This window comes from Solea senegalensis, linkage group LG12 (genome assembly GCF_019176455.1).
Source record: "Solea senegalensis isolate Sse05_10M linkage group LG12, IFAPA_SoseM_1, whole genome shotgun sequence".
In the NCBI taxonomy this organism is placed as follows: domain Eukaryota; kingdom Metazoa; phylum Chordata; class Actinopteri; order Pleuronectiformes; family Soleidae; genus Solea; species Solea senegalensis.
In genome coordinates, this window is record NC_058032.1 from 12,677,549 (window position 1) to 12,694,118 (window position 16,570).

Genomic DNA, 16,570 nt, shown 5'->3' on the forward strand with positions numbered 1-16,570 from the left:
AGGCGAAAGCCTGGGTACACTGTGGCCCTTCACTACAGCCTACATATGATGTTTATGTTTACATTGTGGAAAAAGAGTGTAAGAAGGTCCTTAAGGATCAGTCTTTTGGTTTGTGTACCCACTTTAAACATTAGTGTCTTACATAGAGCCCCACAAAATGTTGTTTGTTTCATTAACACATCTCTATCATCTGGTTGCTTTCCGGACTCTCTTAAAGAGGCCATAGTGACCCCCCTCCTTCAAAAACCCACCCTTGACCCATCTGAAGTAAATAACTACAGACCTGTCTCTCTTCTTCCTTTTCTCTCCAAAACTCTGGAGCGTGCTATCTTTAATCAACTCTCCTCCTACCTTCATCAGAACAACCTTCTTGATCCTCTTCAGTCTGGTTTTAAAGCAGGTCACTCAACCGAAACTGCACTTCTTGCTGTCACTGAGCAACTCCACACTGCCAGGGCTGCCTCTCTCTCCTCTGTGCTCATCCTCTTGGACCTTTCTGCAGCGTTTGACACAGTTAACCACCAGATCCTTACTTCCTCCCTTCAAGAACTAGGTGTCTCAGGCTCTGCACGTACCCTACTCTAGTCCTATCTTCAAAACCGAACATACAGAGTAACCTGGAGAGGATCTGTGTCGAAACCCTGTCCTCTAGCTACTGGGGTCCCTCAGGGTTCTGTCTTGGGCCCTCTCCTCTTCTCTCTATACACCAACTCTCTTGGTTCTGTTATTCTCTCTCATGGTTTTTCCTATCACAGCTACGCCGATGACACCCAACTCATTCTCTCTTTTCCCAGCTCCGACACACATGTAGCAGAACGGATCTCCGCTTGTCTGACCGACTTCTCTCAGTGGATGTCTGACCATCACCTGAAACTCAATCTCGACAAGACTGAGTTTCTTTTTCTCCCAGGAAAGGGCTCTCCCACCACAGATCTAACCATCACCCTCGACAACTCTGTGGTAGCTCCTTCTCATACCGCAAGGAACCTGGGTGCGACACTTGAACACCATTTCTCCCTCACTGCCAGCATTGCTGCAACAGCTCGATCTTGCAGATACATGTTGCACAACATCAGAAGGATTCGGCCTCTTCTAACCCAGAAGGCGGCACAGGTTCTGGTCCAGGCTCTTGTCATCTCACGCTTGGATTACTGCAACTCCTTCCTGGCTGGTCTCCCTGCGTGTGCCATACGACCTCTGCAACTCATCCAGAATGCAGCAGCTCGACTGGTCTTCAACTTACCAAAATTCTCCCACACTACACCGCTCCTCCGCTCCCTTCACTGGCTTCCTGTAGCTGCTCGCATCCGCTTCAAGACCCTAGTGCTTGCGTTCCATGCTACAAACGGATCCGGTCCATGATCAAAACCTACACCCCAGCTCGCCCACTCCGCTCTGCATCGGCAAACCGGCTTGCTCCCCCCTCACTGAGAGGATCCCAGAGGCATTCGCAGAACTCGAGACTGTTCACTGTCCTGGCTCCCAAATGGTGGAACGAGCTCCCCATCAACACCCGGACAGCGGAAAGCCTCAACATCTTCTGCCGCCTTCTACCTTGACTAAGACGACGGCGACAAAAAAAAACAAAAAACCAAAAAAAAAACGTATACATCGCACTTATGACTAGCACTTCATAGTTTGGCTTACTTGAAGCTCTTACTTACTTCTAGCTCTTATTTGTACCCAAATGTTTAAATGCACTTATTGTAAGTCGCTTTGGATAAAAGCGTCTGCTAAATGACATGTAATGTAATGTAATGTAATGTAATGTAATGTTTGTGTTATTTTCATCCGTTTTGCAGTATCGTGTATTAAACTGTGTGTCTGAATTGGGATTCATTTGGATAATAAACATGTTGGGGTCATTTAGTTCAACTGAATTTGAGTTTTCCCTCATTATGAGGGAAAAAGAATGACAAATGAAACCTCTTTGATTTTGCTTATTGTGAAATCTTGTCTTGTTTGACATGTCATTGTTCTGCTTCACTTTTTTCAATTTGGTTTGTAGATGTGTATGTGTATGTGTGTGTGTGTGTGTGGGCTATTCCATATTTGACAACACAAAGTGTAGGTGGTCGTGTTTGTGGTTAAAACCTTTTTAGTGAGAATCCGAGAAGGTGTGTGAGAGCATGGAAAATAAAAGAACACTGTATTTTACTGTGTTGCTGCTGGTGAAAATGGTTACTTAATATCGGCCTCATCTCACAGATTTGTTTTCATAATCTGACATTAACACCATCTTTAGGTCCGAATACATCACAGGCCTGAAAGGAAACTCTTAGTTTGAGCCGAAAGCTTTGTCTGAGTTTGAGTTTCACTTTGATATTCTGTTTCCTTTTTCTGGATGAAGTGAAATCCAACCACATTTTCCCACTGTTATATTTAGGAGTGATTATTTGTGCGTGTTCTGCATTTAAGTAAGAACTCTGGAAAATAAGTTAGAACTGAAAGAAGACTTCTGACTCGAAAGAGCCAGAGGTCTGGCCTGCACCAGTCCATTGATCCTCCAGGTCTGTCTTCATGAAAACACCTTCTAGTAAACATCATTCTGATCATGTGATGTTTGCAACAGGTCCAGTGAGTAAGAATTAGTGGCATCTAATGTGTAGATTGTATTCTTACACATCAGAAAGCTATGGTGGCCCTCACATACCAGACAGGGAGGTGTTCCTGGTTTGCGTCGTAAGATTTTGCTTCAAAATGTGAAATGCATCCTCTGGTTGTTTTGTCTGTTCAGGCTGGTGTAGAAATGTTGGCACACAATGGAGGCCTCCAACCAGCCAAGCCCTTGCCTAAAGTACATATAATATATTTTAAATGCTCTTTATCTTTACTGTCTTTGATGCTGTAATGTGGGACAAATAAATGACTATCTTATATTATATTTGCTCTTGTTTGAAACTGAGCAGGGAACAGTTTTCACTAAATAATTCCTGCCACCTTTTCACCTCCTCAGTACACAAGTGATACGACCATTATCCCATAAACAACCTGATGCTGTAGAAGTGTAAATATTTTTTTATATACAATTGAATACCATACAACATTCCAAAAATAATAGAAAATTAAAGGTGAGAATTAATTAGTAGTTAGTTTTGGTTAGGATTAGGGACGAGGCTTTATTTCTACTGTCCAAATGAATAGACGTCAATGATGGGTCCTCACAAGTACAGCTGTACAAACGTGTTTCCTCTCCTGTCTGAGTGAGAGCATAGTGTGGGCTGGTTGTTGACTTGGCATGTAATACACACACCTTTGTAAGACCAGTTCAGTTTCAAAAAATGAAACAGAAAACAAGTGACTCAATCCTCCATTGAATTTGATTTATTTAAAAAGAAAACAACAACCCTGAATTATACAGAAAACCAAGGCTATAGAACAAACTAAACGTCACAAAACAAATACATACATCAAATACAGATGTCATGCAAGTGCAAGATAAATAGACAAAAGCTTTCATTCCTTTCACATCTACATTCACTTTATGGGTTGGAGGTCACATGTTGATGTCCATGCCAGAAGATACAGTTGTGAGTCGTGCTGGAGCTGTTAGGGTTGGAACCAGGACTGGAAGTGGACTGAGCTCGTCTGACTGTAGGGGTTTTTTTATTTCTAGAAATGACAAATAAGAGCAGAGCAAAACAATTAGACACATTCCAGCCGTGTGAGAAAGGTGTTACCTTATTGCCTCATGTTTTGTGTAACAAAGCTCAGCGTACTCTGACGATAGAGCTCAGACTCAGGTCTGTATGTTCACTCACATCATATCAAGCACGAGGTCTTGCACCGCTTTCTTGTCTGGGTTCAGACAGTAACGCCGGCCATTGTTGGTTGTGACACTGGAGAGAGGAGAAGTTCAGATGAAGGGATTTCATTTCACATAACAAATAAACTGATTATATAAATGAGTCAGACAGGTATAGACTAACTGATATTGTGAGCTGTTGTAGACATAATAGTTTCATTGAACATTGTTAAATGTTTCTTACACAATCTCCACTTTGTTACAGAACATGGTTGCCGGGTAGATCTGGATGTCCCTTTGTCGAGAATTTTTCATAATGGAATCCCTGACGCTCAGACACTGGCAGTTCTGCGCTGATTTACTGACTATAGAGAAAAACAAGGAAAAAAACAGATGTTTAATTACAATTCATTTTTATTCAAAATGATGAGATGAAAAGAGATAAAAACTTACGTTGTGCTTTAGAGATGCAGATCAGAACAGCCAGGAGCAGAAACACGTTGATGATGCCAGACATTTTTGGTTTCCTCTTTGATCAAGATGACGCCGGTGCTGCAGAACAAACTTGGTGTTTGTGGGTAAGAGGGCAGAAAGAACCTCTGTTAAGGTCAGTAAAGTGTGTTGACAAGAGAACTGTGAGGGGTAGAGGCAGATGGATCACCTTAAATACGTTATTCAGCGCAGCCTTCATCCTTCCTGTGATCAAGGGAATCAAGTGAAACTTCTGAAACCACCAGAGGAAGAAAAAAATAAAAGCTTATCCACTCTAGCAGGCAAAGCTATTTATCTTTTATTCTATTTATCTGTTTATTGTTGTAATTGGTATCAAAGCACCGTTGCCTTTAAAGTGCCTTTAAAGTACATTGTCAAAGCCCTTTTTTGTTATATATTACCTTTGTGTGTGCCTTTGCATCTATCGATCATTAGAACCTGTACGATTTGTCAGTTTTACAACCTAACTTCTAACTAATTGTCTACTTACAGACTAGTCTAACTGCTGTTTAACTGCTGTCTAGCTACCGCTAACTGTGTGTGTGAAATAAACCTTCAGAAAGACAGTCGAGTTGTGCCCGCCGTACTTGTTCTGGTTGCCCCTTCCAGAAGAGAATATTGAGCTGAAAGGATCGGCCAGTAAAAATCTGGACACTCGCCTTTCCATCTAGCTGTTATTATTGTTAGATAATATTAAGATTTTAAAAACTATGTATATTTCATACATTTGTTATATTTATTGGTATTAGTAATTATTAGTATTTTTTTTTTTTAAGTAGTTAACCTGAATTGATCTTGTAATGACCACTTCTGATTTTGAGGTGATGTGTCGTCCCTCTTTGAGTCAGTGAGAGTTCTTGGTCACAAAAAGAGAAGATGCATGTCAAAGGCTTTCTGTGTAATGCACGTTTTATGCTTTAAAAGAGAGATTCTTCACTCACTCATTCATCTTCTAGCACTTAATCCTCTACATGAGGGTCACAGGGGACACTGGTGCCCATCCCAACTGACATAAGGCGAAAGCCTGGGTACACTGTGGCCCTTCACTACAGCCTACATATGATGTTTATGTTTACATTGTGGAAAAAGAGTGTAAGAAGGTCCTTAAGGATCAGTCTTTTGGTTTGTGTACCCACTTTAAACATTAGTGTCTTACATAGAGCCCCACAAAATGTTGTTTGTTTCATTAACACATCTCTATCATCTGGTTGCTTTCCGGACTCTCTTAAAGAGGCCATAGTGACCCCCCTCCTTCAAAAACCCACCCTTGACCCATCTGAAGTAAATAACTACAGACCTGTCTCTCTTCTTCCTTTTCTCTCCAAAACTCTGGAGCGTGCTATCTTTAATCAACTCTCCTCCTACCTTCATCAGAACAACCTTCTTGATCCTCTTCAGTCTGGTTTTAAAGCAGGTCACTCAACCGAAACTGCACTTCTTGCTGTCACTGAGCAACTCCACACTGCCAGGGCTGCCTCTCTCTCCTCTGTGCTCATCCTCTTGGACCTTTCTGCAGCGTTTGACACAGTTAACCACCAGATCCTTACTTCCTCCCTTCAAGAACTAGGTGTCTCAGGCTCTGCACGTACCCTACTCTAGTCCTATCTTCAAAACCGAACATACAGAGTAACCTGGAGAGGATCTGTGTCGAAACCCTGTCCTCTAGCTACTGGGGTCCCTCAGGGTTCTGTCTTGGGCCCTCTCCTCTTCTCTCTATACACCAACTCTCTTGGTTCTGTTATTCTCTCTCATGGTTTTTCCTATCACAGCTACGCCGATGACACCCAACTCATTCTCTCTTTTCCCAGCTCCGACACACATGTAGCAGAACGGATCTCCGCTTGTCTGACCGACATCTCTCAGTGGATGTCTGACCATCACCTGAAACTCAATCTCGACAAGACTGAGTTTCTTTTTCTCCCAGGAAAGGGCTCTCCCACCACAGATCTAACCATCACCCTCGACAACTCTGTGGTAGCTCCTTCTCACACCGCAAGGAACCTGGGTGCGACACTTGAACACCATTTCTCCCTCACTGCCAGCATTGTTGCAACAGCTCGATCTTGCAGATACATGTTGCACAACATCAGAAGGATAAGGCCTCTTCTAACCCAGAAGGCGGCACAGATTCTGGTCCAGGCTCTTGTCATCTCACGCTTGGATTACTGCAACTCCTTCCTGGCTGGTCTCCCTGCTTGTGCCATACGACCTCTGCAACTCATCCAGAATGCAGCAGCTCGACTGGTCTTCAACTTACCAAAATTCTCCCACACTACACCGCTCCTCCGCTCCCTTCACTGGCTTCCTGTAGCTGCTCGCATCCGCTTCAAGACCCTAGTGCTTGCGTTCCATGCTACAAACGGATCCGGTCCATGATCAAAACCTACACCCCAGCCCGCCCACTCCGCTCTGCATCGGCAAACCGGCTTGCTCCCCCCTCACTGAGAGGATCCCAGAGGCATTCGCAGAACTCGAGACTGTTCACTGTCCTGGCTCCCAAATGGTGGAACGAGCTCCCCATCAACACCCGGACAGCGGAAAGCCTCAACATCTTCTGCCGCCTTCTACCTTGACTAAGACGACGGCGACAAAAAAAAACAAAAAACCAAAAAAAAAACGTATACATCGCACTTATGACTAGCACTTCATAGTTTGGCTTACTTGAAGCTCTTACTTACTTCTAGCTCTTATTTGTACCCAAATGTTTAAATGCACTTATTGTAAGTCGCTTTGGATAAAAGCGTCTGCTAAATGACATGTAATGTAATGTAATGTAATGTAATGTTTGTGTTATTTTCATCCGTTTTCAGTATAGTGTATTAAACTGTGTGTCTGAATTGGGATTCATTTGGATAATAAACATGTTGGGGTCATTTAGTTCAACTGAATTTGAGTTTTCCCTCATTATGAGGGAAAAAGAATGACAAATGAAACCTCTTTGATTTTGCTTATTGTGAAATCTTGTCTTGTTTGACATGTCATTGTTCTGCTTCACTTTTTTCAATTTGGTTTGTAGATGTGTATGTGTATGTGTGCGTGTGTGTGGGCTATTCCATATTTGACAACACAAAGTGTAGGTGGTCGTGTTTGTGGTTAAAACCTTTTTAGTGAGAATCAGAGAAGGTGTGTGAGAGCATGGAAAATAAAAGAACATTTTACTGTGTTGCTGCTGGTGAAAATGGTTACTTAATATCGGCCTCATCTCACAGATTTGTTTTCATAATCTGACATTAACACCATCTTTAGGTCCGAATACATCACAGGCCTGAAAGGAAACTCTTAGTTTGAGCCGAAAGCTTTGTCTGAATTTGAGTTTCACTTTGATATTCTGTTTCCTTTTTCTGGATGAAGTGAAATCCAACCACATTTTCCCACTGTTATATTTAGGAGTGATTATTTGTGCGTGTTCTGCATTTAAGTAAGAACTCTGGAAAATAAGTTAGAACTGAAAGAAGACTTCTGACTCGAAAGAGCCAGAGGTCTGGCCTGCACCAGTCCATTGATCCTCCAGGTCTGTCTTCATGAAAACACCTTCTAGTAAACATCATTCTGATCATGTGATGTTTGCAACAGGTCCAGTGAGTAAGAATTAGTGGCATCTAATGTGTAGATTGTATTCTTACACATCGGGAAGCTATGGTGGCCCTCACATACCAGACAGGGAGGTGTTCCTGGTTTGCGTCGTAAGACTTTGCTTCAAAATGTGAAATGCAGGCCCTTGCCTAAAGTACATATATTATATTATAAATGATCTTTATCTTTACTGTCTTTGCTGCTGTACTGTGGGATAAATAAATGACTATCTTATATTATAGAACAGGGTCATTTTAAGGCCATTAAAACCAAATGCTTTTTTTATTTTAAACACATTTCTAATCATATTTATGGGTAGTAATATTACATTTCTGCAAATAAACGGCTTTGTGGAGGTGTAGGAGAATATAAGGATTGAGGATTATTTGAAATCATCCTATTTGTAGAAAGATGGATATAAACTTCTTCATTTACTTCTTCTCTTCTCCAAAGAAGAAGTTTTTCTTTGGAGTTTTCTTTTTATTTCTTTGCAGCTTCACTGAACTGATTTCCAAATTCTTTTGAAAGCTCTCGGAAGCCAGACTGTGCTAAATTAAGACCTGGGGGGTTCTTCCGTGAAAATGGAGCAGAGTGACAGGGACTTTCATCACTTGCATCATCATGGCACAGCCAAAACAATGAAGGTCAGCTGATCGCAAGACCACACGTGACGTTTCCAGAGTGGTCATTTTCACACACACACTGCAGCTTATTATTTATATTAAATCCTTTGAGAATTTAGAGAACTCTAAACTCTCATTCTGACTGACGGACTACACTTAGCAAACTTGAATTTTTCACTGTTTTGCTTGACTTGAGGACTCACTCTCCAGCATAAGAACAACAAGTTCATTACATTTATGACCACAAGCAGATTTCATGGAATTTATTTTTTTGTCTTTCTGTTGCCCTATAACTGTTGGGGGGTGTATGTGTGTGTGTGTGTGTGTGTGTGTGTGTGTGTGTGTGTGGGTGGGTGTGGTGGATGTGGGTTTGGGTTTATGTGAGGGGATTACCAGCTCTCTTTATTAATTTAAATTTCCTTTTGTGGGCTCATCTCTCTACAAAAATGGCCAAGTGTGAGAATAAACCCACAGGAACTAATAGCGTCAGCGCCTCTTCCTCTGTAGACTTTAGGTATACACAGCCTGATGTGATTGCACTTCTCCTTTCCTTTTAAAAGTGACTCAAACCATCAGTAGACAGGCTATGGTAAATAATAATAAAGAATAATCACTGGTATGATAACTGTAAAAATATGTTAAACACACAGGGTTTGAGTTTCATAGTAAATGAAACGGCGTGAGGCTGTGATGTACAACAAATATTAAATGTGCATTTTTTTTCCAGCTGTAGTTAAACTATTTTAACTTCAGCCAGACTTTGAGTTACAATCCTCCTCTTACAATAAATCACAATCACAATTTTTAGAGTTTGCTGTTTGCTCATGTGAATCATCTGAAATGTGACCTGACAAACAAAAACCCTGCTTTTGTCACCCCATCTCATTCTTTTACAAATGACAATTAACACTTTAAACATTTCAATTAAAAAGATTGTAAATTCACGTGTCTTAGTAATAACTACAGATTTAAATCTGAAACGTAGTAAAGGAGAAATAAAAAGTTTCATAAAAGGGAAATACACAAGTTAAGTACAAATAGCAACTTAAGTATAGTAAATACTCCTTCTAATACTGTGCTACTTCCTCCACAGAGCCACCATATCTCTCGTTTCTGCTCAAAGCAGGGACAGAAAATGATTGTTTCTTAACTCATAAAGAACTCAACATTGCAGGAGACTTTTCCACACACAAAGATAGATAGAACATTATTGTTTTGTGTTGCATCGTGTTGGTCGTGAGGCCATACCTTAGTTTCACTTGTGTCGCTGTGGTTTTCTTTCTCCCCCACACGATTGAGCTCATACTTTCGTGTTAAATGTTTAGTGTTCAAGTTATTTGCAAATGGAAAAGAAAATAGAAAAAAAGAAGTAGTCAACCAAGTCTAAATAAAGTTATCACTTTTATCTAGCAGTCCTCAACAGTTCAATCAGTTGACAAGTATTTATATCGACTGTTTTTCACTTTAATTAGAACATCCTGAATTTCAGATGTAAGTGTAGTATCACTAGCCTGTTGTATTACATACAGATAATCAACTAAGAATTTATCTTGGGGTGATTTACTTAATTAAAGGTTAAATTTCAAGTGACAGATTAACCAGAATTAGATTAGATTAGAAAGTCTACAGCAAAGTAGTTAAATGATGGTTAATAACATGGCAGAAATAGTTTTTATATTTCTATATTCATATTTTGTATAGTTTTAGGGTTATAGTCGACTGCCACTTATCAGTTGAATGAGTGTCAACAATGGACCTAATCAGTTAATGAACATTTGTGAAAGAACAACTGTCCTGGAAAGTGAACAATATCATTTTAAATGAAATGATATTGTACACAATAATATAAACAAGATATAATAATGTAATATAATATAATGTAATATAATATATGTACAAGATCATCTTATTGCCTTCTCTGTCTCCAGAGGGAACACAAGTCCCTCTGCCTGACCCCAGTGATCTCTGAGCAGACTTTGCCGATGCTATACAGACGGTTCTTATCTTTAATGAATAAAACATTAAACTGATGAAACAGATTTAAAGAGAATGTTGACTTCAAATCCTCTCCCAATCAAGTGAATTCTCTTTTGTTCACACTTCACAATAGACTTAGTGTTGGTGTCCAACTTAAGGTGGACACTGGATTACTAAGACTAAACAGTCTGGACGTTCATGTCTTTGCCACGTGTCACACTAGCTTTGCTGTGACACTGCTGTGTCTAAAATCAGGCGTCATTCATTTTGTTTTTGATGCACTGAGGTTGCGGTAATTATCAGCTCGTGCAGGACTGTGATGAGACCCTGAATCTGTGTCATCAGGAAACTAAAGAAACTGAAGATGTTCTCCGAAGAAGTGCTACATCTGTCTGTGTGTGCAAAACAAACCGAATATGGGGGACAACACGTGGTGAGCTGGGTCTTTCTCAGCGCGGATACACATTATACACAACATTCAGTTTAAACAAATCTATGGCAGAAGATTTTCCATTTATAAAATATATGATAAATCTTTGCGGATGTGATTGTAACTGTTGTTATGGCTATATAGGACTGTATTTGTGACACGTGGAGAAGCCTGGTGAAGACCCCACTGAGCACAACTGAGCTGAGGCAAGTGTGAAAAGGAAGACAGAGGGTCTGTGACACTTGTGTCTTTTCCTGTGACAGAGAAGGTGCTATTTTCTCTTACTGGAATCACTGACGCTCATATTGCCCCTGTTCCAGCACGTGCAGGCTCATTAACAAGCCTCTCATTAGTTGTTTCGCAGGACACCTCTGTTTATGGGTTTCAAAGTCTGTGCCCATGTATGTCTGTTGGTGGGCCAGTGAACCAAAAAAGGAAGAAGTAACAAACAGATTTTGAGGGTGATCTGAACACAGAAAGTGAGCAGCCATTGTGGAGGTTTGTGCGCTCTGTGTGCTTCCTGTAGCCCTGCATTTCTGATCCAAACAATATCTTATCTGTCAAGTGACAGACAGACGGACAAATGTGGGTTGAATTAATAGGGAGATGGTGACATGAGGACAATGAACAGTCAGACAGAGAAAACGCTGTTAAAATGCTGTTAGTAGTCTCTTGTTATGACTTTTGCAGATACTGTGAGTAGGATGACACCTTAGTCATAGCTTATTTGACAGAGATTTCACGGCAGATTAACTTAGTATTCACAAAAAGGAATGTCGGCAAATACTGTATGACAACAAAACCATCAACATCAACCAGTTTATCAAAAAGAAGTAGAGTGATTATTGAGGAGGAGCTCAGTGTCAGTGCTTTTGTGTTACTGAGACTTGGATTTCTCTGATTTGGTTAGCGCTTCATTTTGTCTCATGTCTTATTGTTACTGATGCTGTGTTTTTGTCCTTGTTGGTTTTTGTGGATTTCCTATTTTAGTTTGACACTTCCTGTTTCATGTGGACACGTCATCGATCCCTGTCTGGTCTAATTAGTCTAATTAGTTTCACCTGTGTCTAGTTGCCCCGCCCTTCTGCTAGGAAGGGAGAGGCAACCAGACACAGGTGAAACTAATTGCCTCTCCCTTTCCCTTTGTTGTCTCTGTCTGTTTTGCTTTTGCTTTTCATTTCACAAAAATGAAAGGATTCATTAATGAACTTGTGTGCGCGACGCTGACAATTAAAGTTGGACTTTCCCCACAGACTAAGGATAGACCTGGACTATAGCATTTATGGTCCCACACTGACCCACACTGAGGTTCTGAATATAGTTTTTAATAAATCAGAAAAAAAAACCAAACAAACAAACTCACCCTGCTCTTCACTGTGGTACATGATGGAAGCTGCAGTCGAATGGACGAGATGAAGAGGAACAATGAGAGAGAAACTTGTATATTTTCCTCCTACAAACATCACTGTTGAGTTACATTGTTGCATGACTCTGCAGTGAGAGACATGCAAATGACTCAGTAATATTATGGGTTTGTTATGACTGTGTGTCACTCACACACTCTGGTCTGACTGGTTCATGGAGGTTTTGGTCTCACTCTGTTTAAACAGACCTGACCTTAATTGACCATGTTTTTTTTGTTTTGTTTGACCAATCAGAGACAATGAATGTAATAAGAGTTAACTATGGACTTTATCCACCTGATGGATTTAATGTTTGACTTTTGTAATATTGTTGAGGTTTAATATAGACAATGGAGACAGTGAAAATGCTGAGACATGATTTTAATGAGCTTTATTTATTTTTTTCTATTTCCACCTTTCAGACATTGTCTGAGACAAAGTTTAACAAAGCTTGACAGTTAGCCTGCTCCAGAGCAGACTTGTTCACTCAGCACAAGTTACTATGGTAACTGGGCAGTGATTCATTTAAGCCACGATGATGGAGCGATCCACTCTTTTCACATCGCTGGCCGCAGCCAGTCGTCTCTTTTTAGCACACCATGCAGGTTCAAAGGTCGGTTTGATTCAGAAGTAAACTATGAAAAATTCACAGTGAACATCAGGTAAACACTGTCCACAGCTATACCATCTTTTTGTTGTTACTTATCTATTTAATGTGTACATTTGTATTATTTATCCATTCATTTGTATTTCTTATGTTAAATAATTTGTTCTGTTTTACTTTTTTATTGATTTATTTGTCTATTATTTTTCATAATATTTTGAATATTTTTTATTTTATGTTATTGGACTTTAACCCTTAGGACACAGAGCTTTTAGGCTGCTTTTTTCCATTACTGTGTTTAAACCTACAGTAAATACAGATGCCTTCCTTTTTTTTTAGCAATCTGATGAAAATGTTTTTATGTTGACCAACTATATAACTATAACTATATAAACAAACCATAGGCAAAAAGATCTGTGCCACATGTGCACTTTAGTTTGTGTGAGAGGGATGACCACTTGTATTTACTTATATGTTTTGGATTTTGTATAGGTTTATTTATTTTTTTAGAAAAACTATCAATTTTGTTTATTGTACTTTTTTTTTTTTTTAAATATGATGTTTACATTAAGACCATCAAAATCCTTTCTTTGGGTAGAAATGAGAGGAAATAAGAGCCTACATGTGTTATTTTATTTACGTATTATACTCTTACCAAAGACAGGAGGGGAAGTCCCAAAACATCATAGCTGTGACTAGTTTCAATGAACTGAACCGCTTTTGATTTGAGGTAATAAAATGTATGATGGTGGTGGTTATGCAAAGTATTTTTCATGAATAAAACAGGCGCCTCCTGCCCTCTAGTGAATCACAGTCACAACTACATCCAGGTGTGGCTTTATTTGTTCCATTCAAAACCACGTTTGCAACGTTATAATGATTATTACATTTCACAGAAACGAGCAGGCGAGTCAGAGGAACAGCAGATGCTGTGTGAGCGTCTCGTCTCTGTGCTGCCTGTGTTTCTCCACACTTGCGTGTTTACCAGCACAGGATCCCACGACAGTTACCATAGAAACTCCAGCCGCTGGCACCAGCAGGGCTGAGCGTGGAGTTCCTTTTTCAAGGCTTCACACATGAAAGGAACACAGATTGTATAGCTGGAAGAAAAACACTGATCGCCCAGTTTGATATTCAAAATATTGGTTTATTTGTTTTTCAGATGCAGTTTCACAAAACACAGAAAGGTAGAAAAGAGTTTTGCAGATTTGGTCATTTTGTACAATTTTGTATGATTCCTGCATACACGAAGAGAAAATAATGACACGGATATGTTACAGTTGGACAATCATGACAACACACTCTGCTGTATGTTCTCACACCTGTATTTAATCACTTTCACTTTATAGATCTGCATAATACACGTCCACATAGTGTCCACCAACGTCTAAATGTCTTCCGTCTGTCTGTTTGTACACTACATCTCAGCGATGGCGGGCAGCATGCAGGCACGCGCACGCACCTCCCTCCATGCTGACCTGCAGTCAGAGATCCACTGGGAGATGAAGGACAGCTTGATGGTGGATTTCTGATTCTCTCCCTCTGCTCCTCGTATAACTGGACTCCTCCTCTGGGCCTCTAACCTGGAGAATCTGTGTTTTGGAGAGATATTTGGAACCACAGAGTTAGTGCCAGGTTGCACCTCCGGGCAGCTGCTTTTGCGCTCACGTGGGAGGACTGGACTTGAAGCATGGGGGATGCTGTGTGCTCTGGAGCGAGCCCGGCCCTCCCATACACTCCCACGTTGCCCTATGCATTTTCCCTCCACAAACACCCTCCTCACACCTCCTGAGAGGTTGTTTTCGTGTCCATAAAGAAACTCAAGAGGGTCAGATTTGCCAAACATCAGCTCAACACTCAGTTCCTGCTGATCTCTCTCTCTCTGATCCTCTTCTGTGCAGTTGAATCGGGAGCCGCTTGATGTTTTGCCGCTGTGCTGGGGCGCCCTCAGCCTCTCGTGCACAGCTTCCAGCTGCCTTGTGTGGATGTTATGAGTGGGAGTGTCTCTGGTGGGGAAGGTGGGGTGTGCCAGGTGGCAGATGGAGAGGAGGTAGTCCTCCGAGGACAACGAGTGGCTGTGAAGTGTGTTGGCCTCGTTCATATCCCGCAACGTTTCCTCTGCGCCCTCTCTGATTGTGGGCAGCAGGAGTCTCCTCTTCGACAGCAGTCTGGACCTCGGTCGCATCGCTGAGGCAAAGACAAAGAGGAAAGCAAAGTCATGTTTACATCCAATCGATTATCGGTACACAAGTGTCATGGCAGTCACTTCATATAATATTCCACACAGCCAGAGTCCACGAGCAATCTTTCTAATAATTAGTTGGCTTTTATGTCTTTTCATACTCTTTAAAAAGTAAATTAAGTGCACTTACAGAGCAGATGTTTACAACGCTCTCAGTGGACAGAGGATGATGTTCATTCATATAATAAAAGCAGTTCAAATGAGCACACTTGTGTGATATCCTCCCTAAAAAACACTATTTGATTCAACAGCATTCCCAAGACTTATATTTGAGGCTTGTACCTCGTTGTGTTTGTCGATGAGAGCAGTGTTTGTTCTCGTGAGAGCACACGTTAGTGTTTTTCCAACCACATAATTGAATCACCTCAATTTGACGTCTGGATCTGGAGACACTCCTCTTTATAAATGACAAGTTGCCTGGGGCTTTTTTTTTCAAGCACAGCGATGTTCTATTTTGGTCTTTATTGAATTAAACGCGCTCCTGAATTCACTTTTTTCTCCTGACTCTCCTTTTCAGACGCCGTCTGGTTACTTTGCAGTGTAAACAGCCTAAAATACACACAATCTCTAAAAGGAGCCTACACAGAGGACTATTTTGAAACGTCTCCTCAGTCATGCAAAGCCACAGAATGTGTAAGTCGATATTTTGTATTGTTGTAACCCTGAGTTTAGCCCACAGCACATTTCTGTCTCCACCTCCAAGCCAAAAATAGTGGCAGCCAAACCAGAATACCAGCCTCTCCCTGTTTCTTCCAAGGTGTAACCATTGCTATATTTAGACCACACCTTAGGCACACAGCAGCTAAAAATGTTTCCACGACAGCAGGTCTGAGCAGCAGCACAGAACAGCCACCGCGAGCTCATTTTCACCTCGTGCATTATCATGATCCTCACCACAATTTTGCTTTTTTTCACACTCACCTGCTTTGTGAGTCCTCTCGTCGTTCCTCTTCTCTCTCGCAAGCACAGATTTAAATCTGCAGATCTCCTTCTCCCTTCCTAACTGAGTGTTGTTGTTGTTCTCTGTCTATGGACGATGCTGTGTCTCCAGCCAGTGATGCTGCTTCCTCTGGAGCTCCAACTCTCTGTGACAAGAGGCAGAGTCAGAATGCAGATCTCTCCTCTCCTCACACCCCGCCTCCATCACCAACACCCCTCCCATTCTCTTACTTTTGGCTTGCCCTCCTTCTCTAGTTTCTAAAAATAGATACACCATCCATTTCCTCAGCTCCAACACTCACTGTCATTGGTCGACCATATTGATGGAGAGAGAAAAAAACACAGGCAGGGAAGGAGCGAACAGAGAACTATGAACTGAAAGGAGACAAGGGAAACAGGAGACAAGATGGATGATTATTTTGATATATATATGTATATACTGTATATATATGTATATATATATATATATATATATATGTGTCATTTCTAAAAATGTCACCCCTTGTAATTCAAAATGAATGACACACTGTGGAAACATAGTG

The 16,570-nt window shown here is 40.9% G+C and overlaps 2 protein-coding genes and 2 pseudogenes across 3 annotated transcripts; 2 read left to right on the forward strand and 2 right to left on the reverse strand.

Moving 5' to 3' along the window:
• The first annotated feature begins 495 nt into the window (after positions 1-495).
• Positions 496-1,559, forward strand: LOC122778787 (annotated as a pseudogene).
• Positions 1,560-3,309: 1,750 nt separating this feature from the next.
• On the reverse strand, positions 3,310-12,369 carry LOC122778210 (C-X-C motif chemokine 10-like). 2 transcript variants are annotated; one of them, XM_044039845.1, is made up of 6 exons: positions 12,204-12,368; positions 4,407-4,469; positions 4,199-4,309; positions 3,990-4,110; positions 3,762-3,839; positions 3,310-3,612 (listed from the first exon to the last, which is right to left on the reverse strand). In XM_044039845.1, exons 3-6 carry the CDS (start codon positions 4,260-4,262, stop codon positions 3,483-3,485), a joined length of 393 nt encoding a protein of 130 aa, XP_043895780.1. In that variant the 5' UTR covers positions 4,263-4,309; positions 4,407-4,469; positions 12,204-12,368; the 3' UTR covers positions 3,310-3,482. The 2 variants fall into 2 exon arrangements, with proteins under 2 accessions (XP_043895780.1, XP_043895781.1); XM_044039846.1 differs by lacking the exon at positions 4,407-4,469 and having other exon boundaries at positions 12,204-12,369.
• LOC122778788 lies at positions 5,747-6,810 on the forward strand (annotated as a pseudogene).
• A 1,624-nt stretch (positions 12,370-13,993) lies between the features above and the next one.
• On the reverse strand, positions 13,994-16,198 carry si:dkeyp-72g9.4. The gene is made up of 2 exons (XM_044040612.1): positions 16,011-16,198; positions 13,994-15,034 (listed from the first exon to the last, which is right to left on the reverse strand). The coding sequence occupies exon 2, from the start codon at positions 15,030-15,032 to the stop codon at positions 14,265-14,267; it is 768 nt and encodes a 255-aa protein (XP_043896547.1). The 5' UTR covers positions 15,033-15,034; positions 16,011-16,198; the 3' UTR covers positions 13,994-14,264.
• Positions 16,199-16,570: the final 372 nt, after the last annotated feature.

Coding starts and splice junctions, on each gene's coding strand:
- LOC122778210 (XM_044039846.1), bottom strand. CDS start 4,262: ATGTCTGGCATCATCAACGTGTTTCTGCTCCTGGCTGTTCTGATCTGC. Junction 4,111..4,198: donor CTGCATCTCTAAAGCACAAC/GTAAGTTTTTAT, acceptor TTTTCTCTATAG/TCAGTAAATCAGCGCAGAAC. Junction 3,840..3,989: donor TGTAACAAAGTGGAGATTGT/GTAAGAAACATT, acceptor TCCTCTCTCCAG/TGTCACAACCAACAATGGCC.
- si:dkeyp-72g9.4 (XM_044040612.1), bottom strand. CDS start 15,032: ATGCGACCGAGGTCCAGACTGCTGTCGAAGAGGAGACTCCTGCTGCCC.